Source organism: Mastacembelus armatus, chromosome 10 (genome assembly GCF_900324485.2).
Source record: "Mastacembelus armatus chromosome 10, fMasArm1.2, whole genome shotgun sequence".
NCBI lineage: Eukaryota > Metazoa > Chordata > Actinopteri > Synbranchiformes > Mastacembelidae > Mastacembelus > Mastacembelus armatus.
This window is the reverse complement of record NC_046642.1, coordinates 14,795,927-14,813,112: the sequence shown is the minus strand read 5'-3', so window position 1 is coordinate 14,813,112 and position 17,186 is coordinate 14,795,927. Positions and strand designations below refer to the sequence as shown.

At 41.6% G+C, this 17,186-nt stretch overlaps 1 protein-coding gene across 1 annotated transcript; it reads right to left on the bottom strand.

Moving 5' to 3' along the window:
* Nucleotides 1-6,223: 6,223 nt before the first annotated feature.
* Nucleotides 6,224-16,507, bottom strand: LOC113144579 (BTB/POZ domain-containing protein KCTD16-like). The gene is made up of 2 exons (XM_026330740.2): nucleotides 15,685-16,507; nucleotides 6,224-7,507 (listed from the first exon to the last, which is right to left on the bottom strand). Exons 1-2 carry the CDS (start codon nucleotides 16,505-16,507, stop codon nucleotides 7,056-7,058), a joined length of 1,275 nt encoding a protein of 424 aa, XP_026186525.1. The 3' UTR covers nucleotides 6,224-7,055.
* Nucleotides 16,508-17,186: the final 679 nt, after the last annotated feature.

Below are 17,186 nucleotides of genomic sequence, written 5' to 3'. Positions count from 1 at the left end.
GAAATCTCTAAAAGCCATTAGGATTCATTCACTGAGCAATACAGAAATCTGAACCAGATTTCAGGGCAATAAATCCAGCCGTTGTGAAGTCGCTTTGCTAAAAGCCAAAAATGTCAACCTCATTGTAGCACTTGAGTAAAAGTCCAAGGATTTATTGTCTGGTAACCATAAATGTCTCTACAACAATTTATGGCTGCCTAGGCAATAGATATTTCAGTTTGGACCGAAGTGGCTGGCTGACCAACAATGCTATCCCCAGAGCCATGTCTCTAATGCGGATAAAAATCTATTTTATTGTTCTTTTCATAGGCTTTGTCTTCAGGATAAACAGTTTATCATGTCCATGTTTATAGCTGTTATTGATCTGTGGACAAAAACTGACCGGTGAAGGTGAATGCTTTATTTCAACTCACCACTGAAAGCCCCAGCATATTCGCATGCAGAATATATTCATGGAGTCTCATATTTTCAGGTCTGATGTGCTTTTAAGTAAGCTGTGCAGATTTGTTATATGTGCTGCACTGGAGATAATCACAGAGCAATGGCAGTAGGTCAGACAATGTGGATGCGACATGCCCACCATCTGTGTGCAATGTTTAATCTCTAGAAGGATTAAACTGGTACTTCATGGATTCTTATATGTGTAACGCATTCAACTTTGAAAAAATACTGCATGATAGCCCTAAAAATACATCGTGTGGTCCTGCACTAGAAGGTGACAATAAGATAAACACTTCTCTAGAGAAAAAACTGCTTTTTAATGAGTGTAGCTGGGAAGAAAATGTATTTGGCATTAATGTGCAGTTTCTGTTGTGTAGTGTTGTTTCCCCTGTCCTCTAAAAACAACAGATTACCACTGAAAATAGATTGGATTACATTCAAAGAATAGACTGGGGAACAAATTTTCCTCACTGTGGGTTTGTGTGCCACAGGCCTGTCACCTCACAACCAATTTCAGCTACAGGAAATTCATCTGATTCCTGCGAAAGACCAAAAAGACACGTGAAGGATTTATTTTAATTAAACTTGATCCCCCTCAGTCGCTTTGGAGTCAAATTGAATACTTAAATTTCATATTGAGATCATTTTCCTCATACAGTAACAGCTCTGCAATGCATTCAGAGGAGGGTTTCTCTCTAGGCTCTTGTTAAAAGGCATGAAAGAAATTAACAGCCAACAGAGTCTTTATCTCGCTTATACTTTGAAAAGTGTTACACATAAGGAAGTGTGCTCTGAAGCTATTTGAGGATGTTTTATAAAGCAAAGACACCTCAAGGTATGGTTTGGGCATGCAATTCTAACTGCACAGCACTGGGAAAATGTTGGGAGGAATTAAGACAATGTTCCCCTACTGATTATTTAATAAGCCGACACATTAGCTGAGTGCAGCACATTTTAACTGTACAAAATCTGGCTCAAGAGACAAGCGACGTCTTCTGTCTTTCCTACCGTATAATGAAATCCTGAAAAACTTAATATTAAAATTTAAAATTAAAATAAAAGGTTGCTGCAATAATTTTGGCCTGACTTCTTAAAAAGCAGACTGGCTTTAAGAAGGTGAATAAGACCTTTTCCAAATCTCCCATAACACTGTTGCTGTTTACCTGTCCTGTTGTATTCATTGTCTGATATCACAACTCACAGACAATCAGTGATTATTTTCCAGATTTATGATATAGTGTCCTACAGTATTTTATTCCCCCACCCCTCCAATTTTATACTCTGTACTCTTCATTTGATTTATAATAGCCGCTGCCCTGCTCTGCAGCACACACCACTGTATGCTCCTTTACGCTGCGGTGTAGCAGTGCTGATCAGTAGCCCTTGGAGGTGATTTATGAGCAATGGGATTTCCGGTCAGAACAACTTAATTGAGCCTGTATATTCTCAAGAGCAGTCCTTGAGAAAGGGATAAGGTAATGAGGGGGAAAATGACGAGTGGTAGACACTTAAGCTGTAAATCAGCCTCCTTCAGCTGCCAAGAGGTAACGTTAAAAAAAAACCCTAAATATACCGGAACAAATGCTATGGCACTTCAAGTTCACTGGACTGACCTCATAACAAGGCAGTGGCTTCTACATTTTCTCCCATTCTTTACACACTGGTGGACTTTTTGTCCCAGGAGAAGAGTCCAGGTGAGTATGTGTATGCAGCTACCTGTCTCTCTCTCACTCTCGCCTCTGCTCCCCCACTTTCTTACCACTCAGGACCCCTGGATACTTTGTCTCATTATGAGCCTTGCATCTGGATTCAGAACCTTGTTGTTGTGCAGTGCAGTGGGCTGAATGGATCCCAGAGGGAGCTGGAAGAATATCCAACAATCTATGGAGCTGCAGAGATGATGCGGATAACTAACTGTAATGCTGACAGTGGTTGTCTGAGGAGGTGAAAGATTGTGTGTCTGTAGTCGTACCTCGGGGCTGGCGCCAGAGCAATGAGCTGAGGGAGGAGATCGGGCACCTAGGAAGCAAAAAAGTTGACTCACAGTAGATGTAGGACCTGCTGAAGTCAGCACTACTGACTGACACATGTCACTGCAGTATGTGTGTGTGTGTGCCTGTATGTAAAACAGAGGTGAAGTTTAGGGAAGGTCCTTAGAGTGTTTGGCCCTCAGGGGTGTATTCATAAATAAATATATACACTCATTGCCAGGCCTGCAGTAAATCCTGTTTTCTTGAATTTAATTTCACTATACTGTGGTGTTTTGTTTACCCTCATATAAATGAGGTGGACAAACTATTAAAAATACCTGTCAATATAACACAGTATAATTCAACACCCCAAACTGTTGCCTCTAAAATTACCACAATTTCTGATCAACACCATTGTAAAACTGAGATTACACACCATTGATGAAGCTAGGGTTTATTGCGTGACAGCTCTATTAGTTTGCATATGTTTTAAAGTCATCAAAGTTGTAATAATAATTTTCCAAATAAAACACGTGTTTTGTTGTGTTTGGAAAAGATCAGATTCTTTTCTCACTTACCTATCCAGCCACACAGGTGTTTTGTTTTTACTTGCCCAGGTTTTGAAATCTGCATTTCTGAGAGTCGGGCAACCACCACCGTACATCGGAGTGGAACGGAGCTTTGTTTGTCACACTTGCAGCACTAAAAATCAGTATCACATCTACTTTCAGTGGTCAGTCCCCTGTTGAAGAATCCACAGATCAAACTGTCAGCAGTTTCTGTGGGGAGTGTTTCTTCAGGAGAAAGTAGTTCTAAAGAACTCCTCTTCACAGCGGAGTCTGTCAATTTTTCCAGAGTAACTGGGACAAAGTTTCTGGAAAGAGACGTTGCTGCATTTTAAAATGTCCCTTACCCCTCCCCCCATCCCCTATGTTTTAAGCAACACTCACCTTTGTTAAATTGGAGTGGCTGCAGAAATCTTCAAGAAAAATCTCTCAAAACCAGGGCAAATAAAAATATAACTATATGACTGGTTAGATAAATATGTAAATACAATGTGGTCTTTTATCTGTTTTTTCCCTCTCAGTTTTCTGCAGGGAGCGGTGGTGATGACACTGATCTGGATTTCCTTTCCTGGATTCATTTGTAACTTGCTCCAGTGGTATCACCATACATTGGACATGGCAGAATCAGGGCAGAGTGAGACCCCAAATACTCTAAGGCTGTAAATTGGCTCCTGTTTCTCTAGCTATGTCCCTGCAGGTTCCCCATGGCAGAGCACACAGTATGAATGTTTAGTATAATGACAACCCAGAGTACAGTATGGCTTGTAAAGGGGGAAGGGTCATAAATGTCCATGAAATGTATATTTTTTGACAAAATATCAATAATATTAGGATTACTGGGAATACTAGGCTCCAGAGATGTGACACACTAATGTAAATATTTTACCCTGACTAACTTAATTTCCTGTTTAAAGAAAAAAATACGGGCCAACCAGTTTGACTGGCTGTACTATGTTTTTGGCAGTTTTGTCATTTACACACGATCTTTATCTATCTTTTTTTCACGGAAATTCAAATCGGCCATGAAATAGACGTTTTCTGTCATGATGTATAAATAACAAAGATTGGAGCCTTAGGAAAAAGCTCTTCAGTCTAACAGTTCATCAGACACATTTTCATTGACTTTGCCAGCATTTATAAAACTCTGCCATGTCAGTTATCTAAACTTAGCACGGTAATACACAGAAAAACATGTTGATCTTGGATATTCATGGAGATGTGCTGCAGGCAACAAGGCCTCAATCCAGAAAGAGTCTGGATTTTTCTCCTGAAGAAGGAGATAAATTACATTTTTCATCTTTATATTCCAGATGTCAAACTTGACGGAAATGATCCTGTGACTGCTGTGCCAGTTATCACCTCGGATTTATATCCTTATGTAAAGTGAATTGCAGTCTCTTCCAAACCTCATATAAAAGCCTACAGAGTGTAATCCTTATATTCACTGGAAGAAAAATGAAATCCTGTTTGCTTGGTTTTACACCATGCCTCTATTATTCCATGTGTGAATAACAGTCTTTTCAGGTCGCCTAATATCTGATAAGCGGGGTAATTCTCCCACTCTTGAATCCACACAGGCTTTGCAGTAATTTTCTATTACAAAGGCTGTAATCATGTTGTCAGACCTGTGTCGTGCTAAAGAAAGCTGCTGTAGAATATGCAAGGCCTGCAGGCAAACCAACCTGATAACATGAGGGCTGTTAGAAATGGCAGTGATGTTTTCTGATTGAAGATTTGATGTTACTTTGCATCCTAGAGGAAGATGTTGATTATCAATCATCTATAAGGCCAGAGCCAGGAGCTGAGACTATTGATGTATAAGAACAGCAGAATGGAAGCAAACGTGTTCAACATGGTTCTGTGGGATAGGGCAGAAAAGTAATGCCAGGTCAGGCTGTGCCATGATGCTGTGTATACCTGATACGCAGGAGGAAATTCATTGATTTTTCATTGAGGTATTAAAATTCAGATCGTGCAAAGTGCAAAGTGAAATGCCATCCAAAGCGGATCTGGTTTTGAAAGAGGGGAAAAGGGGCCATTGGATTTCAGACTGAGAGATTTCATGCTGTGTTCCTACTGAATGACGGCTGAGAGGAAGAGATATGGTTTTGGGTGAAGAGTGGAGGAGAGTAAGAATGGCCACTATATCCCTGATAAATTCATTATGATACAGTCCCTTTCCAGGTTTTTGCTATTTTATTCTTTGCTGGGGTATTATGAATCAAAAGCCCTTTTCTGGAAGACTATTCACATCGTAACCCCTATCATCTCTTAAATGGAGCTAAACAGAGAATTAAAAAAGCCTGATGGGTTTTTTTGTAACATACCAGTGAAACCAGATGTCCTTTGACCAGAATTATAGGGTTCAGTTGGCATTAATGCCTTACCTGTTCAAGAGAGGCTACAAACTATATGTTGTATAATCTGGGTATTGTCATACGCATTTTTGTATATAAAGCAAAATGTATCTCTAAGCCCTAACAACTTTTTTTCCTTTGAACTTGTGTTGTAGGACAGTTGGCGTCTCAGGAGAGAAACAGTTCTTCATCTATCATCACACTGCTATTTTTTGGGGTTGCAGTGATACGGTCCCTGTGCCTCAGTCCTTATGGATGCAGTGTGGCACGTTGCAGAAACCCACTCGCTAAAAATAGCGCTCTCTATAAATGGTGTTTGTGATGCACAGCTATGGTTTTCTTCCAGTTTCCTTCAGATCTTCTCAAGAGGATGAGACACACATTATAATGTCAGCCAGGACAGACTCAGAAGGATCTGTTTCATTTCTTAAATAAAGCCAGTTTTGTGTGGGATGGGGCTGGTGAGAGTGGGGGGCAACACGAGGCAACATGGTTTTGTTTTCAGCCCAGTGGAGCTTCAGTTTCTGTGTCTGGAAAATCTTCAGGGGATTCAGGGGGAAAATCTTAGACCAGCTATTGTAAACATAATAGTTTAAAACTCTGTGACTCTATTGTGTCAAAGTTTATGTATACAGGTTTATGCCTTTGCCTTTTTTATCAAAAACAAAAGTAATGTGTAACAATATCCATCCATCTTCTTCTAACGAAAAGCTCCTCAGCCCCTTGGAAGTAAAGTTTCTCTACACTAGACATGCTAACATTTACAGGTTATGTTTGAAGAGATTAACACACTGTTTTAATCCCTTTCTGACATCGTTACACAGGATGAAAAAAACTGGAATGTCCCTTTATATCTCAATACAGTCACAAGAAGGTCACTATTAGTGAATACAGTTCTAACCCATTTATTAGCATTTATGCACACTTACAATCAAGGATTAGATCAATATAATAGTATAACGCAGTATACTAATATATTGCATTATACTCTACCTACACAACATCATCTATCCAACACATAATGACAACATCAGACGAAAAGTTTTACAATGGCAAACAGATCTGGGCAGTGCTTTCCTCATTTAAGTTAATCCCAGTCAAAACATACCATTTCTATCCATCCTACAAAAGAAACTTTGTTTGTTGTTGCATATTTATGCTAAAGGTGAAATGACATGCAGTGCTGTTATCAAAGCTTACTATAACTAAATGTGCTATCCGTGGAGTACAGTGATATTCCATTGTTAACGCACAGCACCATCTGGGTACATCCATTAAAAAACAACTATTGTGGGCAATTGCACATACAGTATGTGATAGGTTGATGAATTGAAATAATGTTGCCCCTGAGGTTGCTTTGTTGCTTCAACTAGTGATTATAGTAGCCTTTAGTACACTTGGCTCCCAGCTCTCTGAAGTGAGAACAGGGTTAGTGATGTAAGCCCCAACAGGAGTAACCTGATTTACACATGTGCATACATACACGACACTGTGCATACTTTACAAATCAATGACTCACGCTGCCTTGTACTGTGTGTGCTCCGCTAGTCATGCTGGCGGGAAAGTGGCCATAGTTTTTTAGTTTTCTAGTACAGTATGTGTCTTGGAGAGTGCAGTCCATTGCCTGTGCAGTTTAATACTCTACAGTGATAGTAACATGATACTGTAGCACGATCACTTGTCCTTTCCTCTTTATTTTTTTCTTTTCTTCACACTCATATTTAGAGACGGTATTTTCTCAAGAGCTCTGATTGCCACATGTACTTCCTCTCTGGAAAGTGGTCAGGGATTCTAATGCGGCGAAAGTCCTGGATGCATTTCTCCAGCTCCTGCTCTGGGGTGAGCTTCTCCTTGTTTGCTTTCCTCTTTGCTGCCTCCCGTTCCCGGACCCCAAAGGTTCTCACGCGGAGCATGTCAGTCTTGCGACGCATCTCTGCCTGCTGCAGCATGTGAACTGGTCCTTTAGGCATTGGACGGTCTAGCGTCTGAATGTTGGCCTGTCGTCTCACGGGGCCACAGATCACGGTTCCTTGAGGGGAGCTGGCCTCCGACTGGGTCTCAGAACAGGAAGTGGAGAGGTCGTTGACTGAAGTGCCACTCTCTCCCTCACGCTCACTTTTGTGGCTCTTGCAGCAGCAGTCACAGTGGGAGGACGACCACCTGGAGGGCCCACCTGGAAAACACACATACAAACACACTTGCCAGTTGTTTGCTCAGCAAGACCCTCTTTTATGCTTAAACATAAAACACAGACCACCTCAGCAGCATGTACAGTGACAGATTTCAGCACTAATCAAAAGAAACAGTTATACTGATGACACAAATGCCTACACAGCACTTTCACTGTAATATAAATACCTCGAAAAAAATATCAGATGAGAGTGTGTGTAGTGTGGGTATTTAGGAGGGTACAGATGTAGGAACATGTAATTTACTGGCTTTGACATTTAATTGCTTTATTTCTGGGGGCTGCGCATATTGTTTCCTCTGATAAGACAACCCCCTGAGCTCAGTGTGGCTTCCTAAAAGACCTTTCCCACTTCCCAAGGCAAAGCTTGTCTTAGAGCCAAAGCAATCTGCTTTGCCATTGCTGTTTCATATTAGAGCGTTAACCTGGCTGCCAAGAGGGTGGTGTGTTATTTTCTGTTTTCAGATCATTCAGTCAAATACGTCTGGGGAATGTGCTTTCTACCTTTTTACCAGCAGGGTAGAAAAAGCAAGTAAATGCAAAAATATTTGTCCTGGCTGGAAACAGAATCGGGTCAGTGAATAGTGGAGTGAATAATAGTACCTGCAGACCCTGCAGGAGTCCTGACCTCCTGTCACGAAGTTTGGACGAGCAGTGAATCTAGTACAAGCAGAAAATCTTAGCAGTCTTAGCATTCTCCATCCTGTACCTACTCCTTTCCTCACATCCTCCTACACTGCTAATTATGAACCAGAAATACAGTATTGTGCTGCCCGCTGGCTTGTGAAGTGTTCAAGTAAAGACAGTAAACACTGTAACTGTCTTTTATTTCCCAAAATATCCCCGAACTATGTTCTCCTTGCTCTCCGTGTTTTAGATATACTAACAGGTAGAAATATGCAGTGTTGAAAACTGCTGTGTTGGCTGTAATATAAACAACAGTATATGAGAAATAAACTCACGCACATAGACTCTAAAACCCTCTTAATGGCTTTTTCCAATGTGATGATACAGACTCAATTGCAATGATATCTCAGAGGGAGCAATAATTTGTCCATTACCTCCTTTCAGTGTATGCGCCAATTTATACTGAACAGAGTTCAAGGGGGATTTTAACCTCTTTGCACAGACTGTAATAATGACCTTATCTCTGGCGCGATGATTGCATTGGGCTGATAGTGAGAGAGTCACTAACAGCATTTTAATGGCTAATCCATGAGTAAAGAGGCCAATCAGTGAGCCAATTCCCCCCCACAGAAAATGAATCTAGCTGAATCCAGCAGACAAGCAGCACCAGGCAAATGGATGCAGGCGCTTTAGTGCAAAGGATCAAGAGGAGGCTGAGCATTGTTTCTAAATGGATGGATGCTGTGGTCCAGAGGGGCAACCCGTTTAGGAAACTAGCCAACACCCAATAATAGCATCATAAAATCTGCAAGCCATGCAGGAGAATGAATTGTATTAAAGCCACTGACAAGCTGAGAAGCACCTGGGCTTTCTTCCTTCCTTTTTTTTTTTTTTTTTTAACTGACACGTTGTCTAAATGTGCCATAGAAATGTAAATGACTGTGGCCATAAAGCCCTTGTGTTTGTAAGAATGCAAAATCAAACTCTTTTTCTTGGATGTAGTGTTGAGCTTTGATGTCTCAGGCCAAGACATGAAGCAACCATGAGCCTTGTCGGGACACAGTCAATCTCGGGTTATTTTAAACAAGTGGGTGTGTATAATACACTTTGGTATCTTTTCAGGGAAGCCATTGATTGCACTGTGTTTTTCTCAGATCCATACAGCCTGTCAACAAGATCATATTCCAACCACATTAAAAGACCAGGGCTGGTCCTCAGACCAGACTCCGGCTGTGGCTGCACTTCTCATAAATAACACAGACACAGGGAGTTGAATCCTGCACAGAGCCGTTGTAGGTGCATTATATGCTGTTTGTCCTTGTGTCTAAGAGTGGTCAGTTTTTATGGAAATTTGACTGCCTGAATGTTAAACCCGTTTTTAGCCGTTTAAAGCGTTTAAATGGCAGAAAAGTAGGGCATATTGGGGACTGAAGGCAGGGAGCTGTGACAAACTCAAATTCAAATGTCAGTAGGTTTTCTTGCCAAACATTAGTGTTTGTTTTTAATCTGTTCTCCTAAACTGACTCATCAAGGATGTCTGATTATTTCTTTAGCGGCAGAACAGCTTTGTGCTTCTTTCATATAATCTGAGAGAGGCTCGACACAATCATATACTGAAAATAAATAAAGAGAAGCAAGAAACACGCATCACCCAGCGATTTCTTTTTATTATTGTACATAACCAGGAGGCCATAACGCAATTTATTTTATATTCAGACTTCAGTGACCCAAAGCTGTAGCTGTCTGCTTGTCAAAAGTGAGTCTCAGCAATGGTGGTAAACTGTGCCTTCAGTGGAAATAAAAAAAAAAAAAGTTTTGAGCACACAGTAGCTTATATCCAAGCTGCCTGACTGAACTTTGAAGTAAACACGACTGCTTTATTCACTTTTACTATTGGCTCTAGTTGGTCAGAATCCTTTGAGGCTGAGTGGCATCAATTATCTTCAAATGCTCCGGTTGCTGCATGGTTTTAGTATAAAAATATTTTCTTACCAAGACTGGTTGTAAAATAATGAAAAAAAAAATAACAGCTCTGATTGTTAGTTTGGTGACAAAAAAAAAAAAATACAAAAGCTACATGTTTCCGGGGGTAATTTTGTCTGGCAGGTTAAATCTGCATATTCATGCAGCCATTCCGGGAGTTAAGCTCATACGAGCAGAGAATCTCTGATCCCAGACACACTCTTATATTCTCCAGCTCCCATATCCAGTTACACAAATAATTTTTACTCTGCTACTGCCTCAGGAAGAGTGTAGTTTACATGCTTGTTAGCTCACAAATTAGGCCAGAGTGTCCTTGCAGCAGAAAAAAAGCCTTGTCTTGCAAAGGCAGTGACCATCCTTAAAGAGAGGGAAATCCATTTTACCAAGATAGCCCTATTTGCTGAAAAGTATCACTTCAGCAGTTTGGGTCCAGCCTTATTGATGGCTACAGCCATCCTCCTGCCAGATATAATAACGTCTGTAATATCTGCATACCTCTGAATGTGTCAATATGAGTTACCTCCACCCAGCAGCTTTAATCGGCAGTGGTAATGACAAAGAGCTGGTGAGGAATCAGTTGGGGTATCCCATGGTATCCCAACAAGCTTTAGATGACCTAAATCAAGGACATAGAACATCACTTACAGTCTCTCACAGACTGTCCCAGCCCAAATTATCTGCTTCCCACGAGGGGAGTGACAGCTTCACTGGCTGATTGTTAATGACAAGTGGGTGCTGTCCCCTCCTCGAGTCAGAGGGTGGCTGCATGTCGAGTGTCTCCCTGACAGAGAGATGAACAAGCAACGCAGACAGATTGAAATGTCTATATCAGCCTCTCCCTGTCGGCCTGTCCTCTGACCCAGCACCACACCCCTCCACTGCACAAACACTGATGAAGCAAGATGACGAGGGAGAAAAGCAGGAAGGTGTCTTGAGTATTTACACAGCGCTTGTCAACACCTAAAATGATGCCTCGAGAGGTTGGAGGAATGATCAGAGGCAATTCTGGTCCCTCATGGTGTAAATCATGTATCGGCCATCTCACACATCAGATCCTCTTTCCAGTTTTCAAGTACCTTGTACTTGTACTTCATATGGTAAATGTGTTGTCTTGATCCCCCATACAGAGCCATGCCACTACAGTCACTACTTTACAAAACTCCCCTTCAGCTTCAGGGGATCCCCTACCTTCAGAAAACACTCAGCCCTCCACACAACGTGAAGACTCATCACCTAAGTATCCATTAAGTGTCTCTGGAGGGTTCATTAAGGTGTTAGATGTCAGACAAGCTGATATACAGTAACTTTTCTCCGCCAGCTACGTGGTGCAGAAACAGCAGAAACAGGGACCAAAATGACCATATTCCAATTATAGCAAGTTATGTTTAGACTGATGTTTTACCTGCAATGCAGGTAATGGTTTTCAAATATGAGACTTTTCAATTTCCTAAGATGGTTAATCCATCAGAGTCTATATTTAGTCGTTTTATCTGTTAAAATTACATTATCATTGCTTGGTAATGAAGTTACTAGGAATGTATAAACTGAAAACTCCCCTTCTAGGTGTGTTCAAGGACACCTCCAACATCTGTTTGTGAGTCAGCAGTCATACAGTATATTGTTAGAAAATCCAATCAATAAACAAGGCCAGACCATATGAAAGGTTTACTGCGATTCAGCTAATTTCTTGCATGAAGCACCTGAGTCCCAATTTGGGAATGTTGCAGTCTTAGCTAAGTCTTTGTGAGATCATTTTAATACAGCAGAGAGATGTGGAGGTGGAAACTAATGGATGCTTACAAATACATGCAGAGCTAGTAGTAAGGTTTAGAAAACAAACAACAGCAAAGCAAAGAAAACCATTTCTACTTAATGACCTAAAACATGAAAACAACTTACATAATCCTTTAAATTTCAGTGAATGTGGCCTCAATAAATGAATGATTTCAGAAATTGGATTTTCTGTTTGCATCTGCAGCTTTTCAGTAAATTCAGATTTACTCCCAGTGTGAGACAGATTGTCTACCTGAACTCATGCAGTGCAGGTTTTACATCTATTGAGAAAAAAAGGGGCAGAAGCATAGATACACACTTGCTTTCTAAGACATATGTGAGTTATACTTGGGAGTACCATCCATCTCTTGCAGGCATTGCCACTCTAGCCACACTCCAAAAAGGCTCTCTGGGAACGACCATGTCTCTGCCTCCATTACACCCAAGCAGCTGATTACTTTCCCCCTTCTGCCCCCCTGTCGCCTTGTGGCTATTGTTCAGGAGCCATTATGGCCACACATCATCTCATTCACAGCCAAAATGAAGACTGAACTGTTATATTAGCAGAACACACCTGCAAGTATAATCATCCTCCATCTTCACTGTACGTGCCTCCCATTTTGACGAGGCACTTGAGCACAGCTCTTTTAAATGAGAAAAGACAAAACTGTCTCTGGTGTTTCCAGTGCCAGTGCTCAGAGATGGGTTGCTCTGCCACTGTGACATGGATGTAGTAATTTTCAAAGCAGGTTATGATGCTACTTTGTCCATGACAATGGCTAGTTTCCATCTATGATTTGACTTAATCTTTTCCTATTTTAAATTATGTTTTACATTGCTCTTAAAATAGATGAGCAATTATCTTTCACAATTGAATCTCCAGTGGATGAATGGAGACAAGGAAACATTTTGGGATCACAGATTGCTTTTTAATTAGCCAACACTCTCCTCTTTTCCCCAGAGATAATTAGCAATAGGGAGACCACTCCCAAATGCTAACTGGGAGGTTATCACTACAGCAATCATGTTATCAATGCCAATCGACATTCCAGATATCCCTCTTATGCTAAATGACCAACATTTCTGGTTTCCAAAAATCTATTTGTCTATATGAAGCCCCATTTCTGCCAGATTCCATAATTCTGGGTTTAAGATCATCATTTTTACTTTTTGTGTCATAAATTTGACTTTTATCTTTTAATTTTGATTTTGCATCTAATTTTTTAGCCGTTTTAATGTCATAACTATGACATTAATCTCATCATTTTGACTCTTTACCTCATAATGTTAACTCACTTTGGATTTGAAAAGTCAACATTTTTATTTACCATATGCCTCTAAATCAACTTTTTAGTTTTTTTTCCACTGGTGGTAATAGCCTTCCTAACATATCCGTCTGTGAGTGCTTTGCAATGCAAGACCCTGCAACTAGCTGATCATCTGGATATCATGACTAAACCAGCTACTGATCTCTGTCCCATTCATTCTAATAAATGCTGGTACTCAGTTTGATAAATTTCTCTCTTGCTCGATTGTTGTTTCAAAGGGTAAACAAGTCATACCCATTTGAATGTGAATTATTCATCATGGCCATCAGGTGCAAAAACTCTTGTTCATGATGAATGCTCAGACGCTGCGGCCTCCTGAGGAGCGTGCCCTTTTGCTGAACGTATCATTTGTTTTAATCTGCTGAGAAACTAACAATATATGCCCCAGCAGGCATGCATGGATGACAATAATTAAAACGAGAATGTCTTAACTTTATGAGGGAACAAGCCCCTTGACTAATAAGACAGAAGATACCACACGTTAAAATGATCAATATCTACTGTGGGCAATTGGGAAACTAAAGTCCACACAAATACCGAGCCAGTGGAGCCTGTAGAGAACAACTGGCGTATACAACAGGAAGAGCAACATGGATGATGCTAAGGAACTGACAGGCTGAAAGAAATTCTCTCAATTTGTTTACTGTGCTGGATTGCTCTTTTTACACTCTTGACACAGCCAGCCTCCCTGTTACACTCCATATGAGATCGGATGGGAAAGGGGTAAAAGAGAGTAGTGAAGTGTACTGCTGAAAACAACAAATAACAATGGAGCACATCTGCTTTGTGCCCCCCCCCCCCCCCCCCCGAAAAAGGTGCACGTGTCTACATCCATTCTTAGTTTAGGACTACCTGCCTTAGGCCAGCCAGTGTCCCACATTCTGAATCAGTTTACTGTATTAGTTTTGAAAGTGGATGCTGGCTGCTGTGAAGCAAGGGCTCTCACGCCTGTCTGCCTTTGATGTGTCTATCCATCATCCTGACTAGGTCTCTGTCTCCTAATGCTCTCTCTCTCTCTCTCTCTCTCTCTCTCTCTCTCGTTTTATATATATATATATATATATATATATATATATGTGTGTGTGTGTGTGTGTGTGTATGTTGTTTCACCCTCACCTTGTCTGCTCTTTTTTAATGAAAACCAAGTCTCGCCCTCTTCTTCTGTGTCTTGCCACCCTAACCGTCTTCCTCTCTGCTCCCTCAGACTCGATGATGAACTTTCATGTCTGATACTTTAATCTATTTTTGCTCCTCACTCTCCCCTCTTTCTGCCTCAGTTCTTTCTCCCCATGGCCAAGTCTCATGCAACTTTTACTCCCTCAACCCTCCTGCTCAGCTGCTCTCTTCTCCATCTGCTCGCCTCCCTGTTCTTCACTTCCTTTCAGTTCACTTCCTTAAATTACCTCTTTTTTTCCCTTTTGTCTTTGTACTCTTCCTTCCATGCTGTACTTATCATAGTCAACTATTTCTTCCCTCCTCTTACTGTCCCATATTTTTGTCCTAAGGCAGTATCCTTTTATGGGGAAGGAGGTGAATACCTGCTCCATATGTTGTGCTCCAAAAAGTTGAATGACTCAGGAAAATCCTATTTGGCTGGATATTATTGCCCATCAAAACCCCGCTGTCATAATTAGCCTGTATTAACAACACTATTTGTAAATCATTAGCAAACCATATGTTGTGTCTTCCTCAGCCTGCCCTCCTGCAACCCCCACCTTGACCCACCAACTGGGTTTTCTTCGGCTCTTCCAAAGGGAGTTGTTCAGAATAATGACCAAAGTGCTTTTTAATTGGCCATATGGTCCAACTCCTCCCTCAGCAAAGACTGGGATGAACCATATTTGCGAATAATTAAGGCATTTGCTTGTAAACAAACTTTGTCTTTTTTTTTTTTTTAAACCGACTCAAGAGAACAGCAGCAGTATTCATGTGAAATTATGCTGCCACTGGTTCTATATTATTCATAGCCCATCGGCTGGCAGTATCTGAGCAATAAGCCGTGTTTACGCATGACGCATGTGTGCTTAAAGTGTAGCATCACTGTGACTCAACTCCCATGGGTCCCGTGGGCAAGTTTGCCTCTTATCGCTCAAGACATACGTTTGAAGTCAGCCACTGCATGGGATGCAAAAATTCACAGAGGGTGTGCTGTAATCTGACCTTACCGGTGATGTGAGCAAACAGCGGTTTCTGCATAGCACCCTTAAACCTTTAGACAAATACATTAGATCTAAAATGATCTTCAACAACTTTTTAGACATTTAAAGAGAAAAACACGCTACATACAAAATCCCACTAATGTTTCTGTAGGATGTGTTTAAATGGGGGAAGGGAGTGGCACTTTCAGTGCACATCGGGCGTTGTTGGTGTTTGATGTAGGTGATCTCTGAAAGTAAAAGCCATCAGTTTAACGTATTTCACTTCTGAAAATAGGAATAACCTTTAACTCACGATAGAAGATGTACTGCGCGTAATTGGACCAGACCCTGTCATCCGTATAATGACCGACGGAGGACGCAGTCAGGGACGAATTGCAGGCCACAATGTGAAAGCCGCTCTCTGACAGCATGTCAAAAGCTCTCTCCAGATGCCTGAACTTGAGGTAAAACCTGCTGGAGTAGCGATCCGGTGGTCTGTCCATGTCCCTGTTCTCATTCAGGGCGTCTCCAAACACCTCTTTGGCTAAGCCAATCCTACTGCAGATGAAGATCCTCGGTAACTTTTTGGCCTTGGCATCAGTTTGACTGTCTCTGCCTCCAGCAGCGCAAACGCCTTTGAAAGCGACCGTGATGTAGCCATACCTCCGGTCCAGGGCGTACGAGGGGTAAAACCTCTGGTCGCTGCCCTGCGACGCGTCATCAAAATCACTGTAGTACAAGTCGTCTGGAAATAGTTTTGATTCTTCCGATGACAAAAGTTTGGTCAGTTCTGGCAGCTGGAAATATTCTGCTTCTCGTTTCAACCTTCCTCTTTCAGGGAAGTGGTCGGGAAGGACAACTTGCTTGTCTCTTAAGTAATCCAACACATACCGAAACAGAAAGCCATCTCTGTCAATAAAATAGCGTCCTCTAAGGTCCCGGGACAAGTCATTTGAAGACCCCTTCTTGTTAGAGAACAGCTTCCCAAGTAGGGAATTTGGAAAGCTTGTCAGGGTGGCATGACGAGTGTAATACACCTGTCCACCCACATTTAGCTCAATAACGTCCGATGGAGGGTTTTGCACGGAGCCTTGCTCTTTTGCAGGTTGCGTTTTGGAGTTTTCGCTCAATGCCATCGTTTTCGGTTTTTTTGCACGAAATCGGAGCGCAAATGTCCGAGAAGTTCAGGGTGTGGGGCTCAGCCGCATGGTGTTGATGTATTCAGACCCAAAGCATAACCTCATAACTCAAGCTGCAGTCCTCGCATCCAGCGTCTCCTGACAAACAATTCCAAGGTGTGCCTACAGTATATCCTTTAACCCCAATGCGTAAATACCCCTGCCCACCTTGCATCCTTTTTCAACATTAGCCAGCGTCATGTTACAAACGTCAATGGGTCGTTATTGGGACTTCAAAGAAATGCAAACCTCACTTCACTCTGAAATTTCCCACCTAAAAAAAAAAAGTAAAAACATTTTTCGCTCAAGTTCCTTCGCCCTACTAGTTTAGTCACAATAGTCCGAGATACATTGGAAAATGTACGAGCATCTCATCATCTTGCTACTCAGCGATGCTCCTGACGGACGGGATACTGAAACACGCTCCGAGGCTGCTCGCTGAGAGCTGGATGGAAACGGGACTCCGGTGCGCACCCATCTCTCCAAACTGCTGAGTGTGGAAACGCTTGTTCAGGCAGAAGGTTTGAGATAATGTTGCTCCAAGCTGTGTGAAGAGAGAGAAGAAAATCGTCTCATGAAGTAGCATACTGCCTTACATCATCTTAAAGGAAAATTACATTTGCAGACGATCGACATG

What these genes read in the sequence shown, in the direction of transcription:
- LOC113144579 (XM_026330740.2), bottom strand. Translation starts at nt 16,507, where the DNA reads ATGGCATTGAGCGAAAACTCCAAAACGCAACCTGCAAAAGAGCAAGGC. An exon ending in CGCGCAGTACATCTTCTATC is followed by an intron (nt 7,508 to 15,684) that starts GTGAGTTAAAGG and finishes TGTGTTTTCCAG; the next exon opens with GTGGGCCCTCCAGGTGGTCG.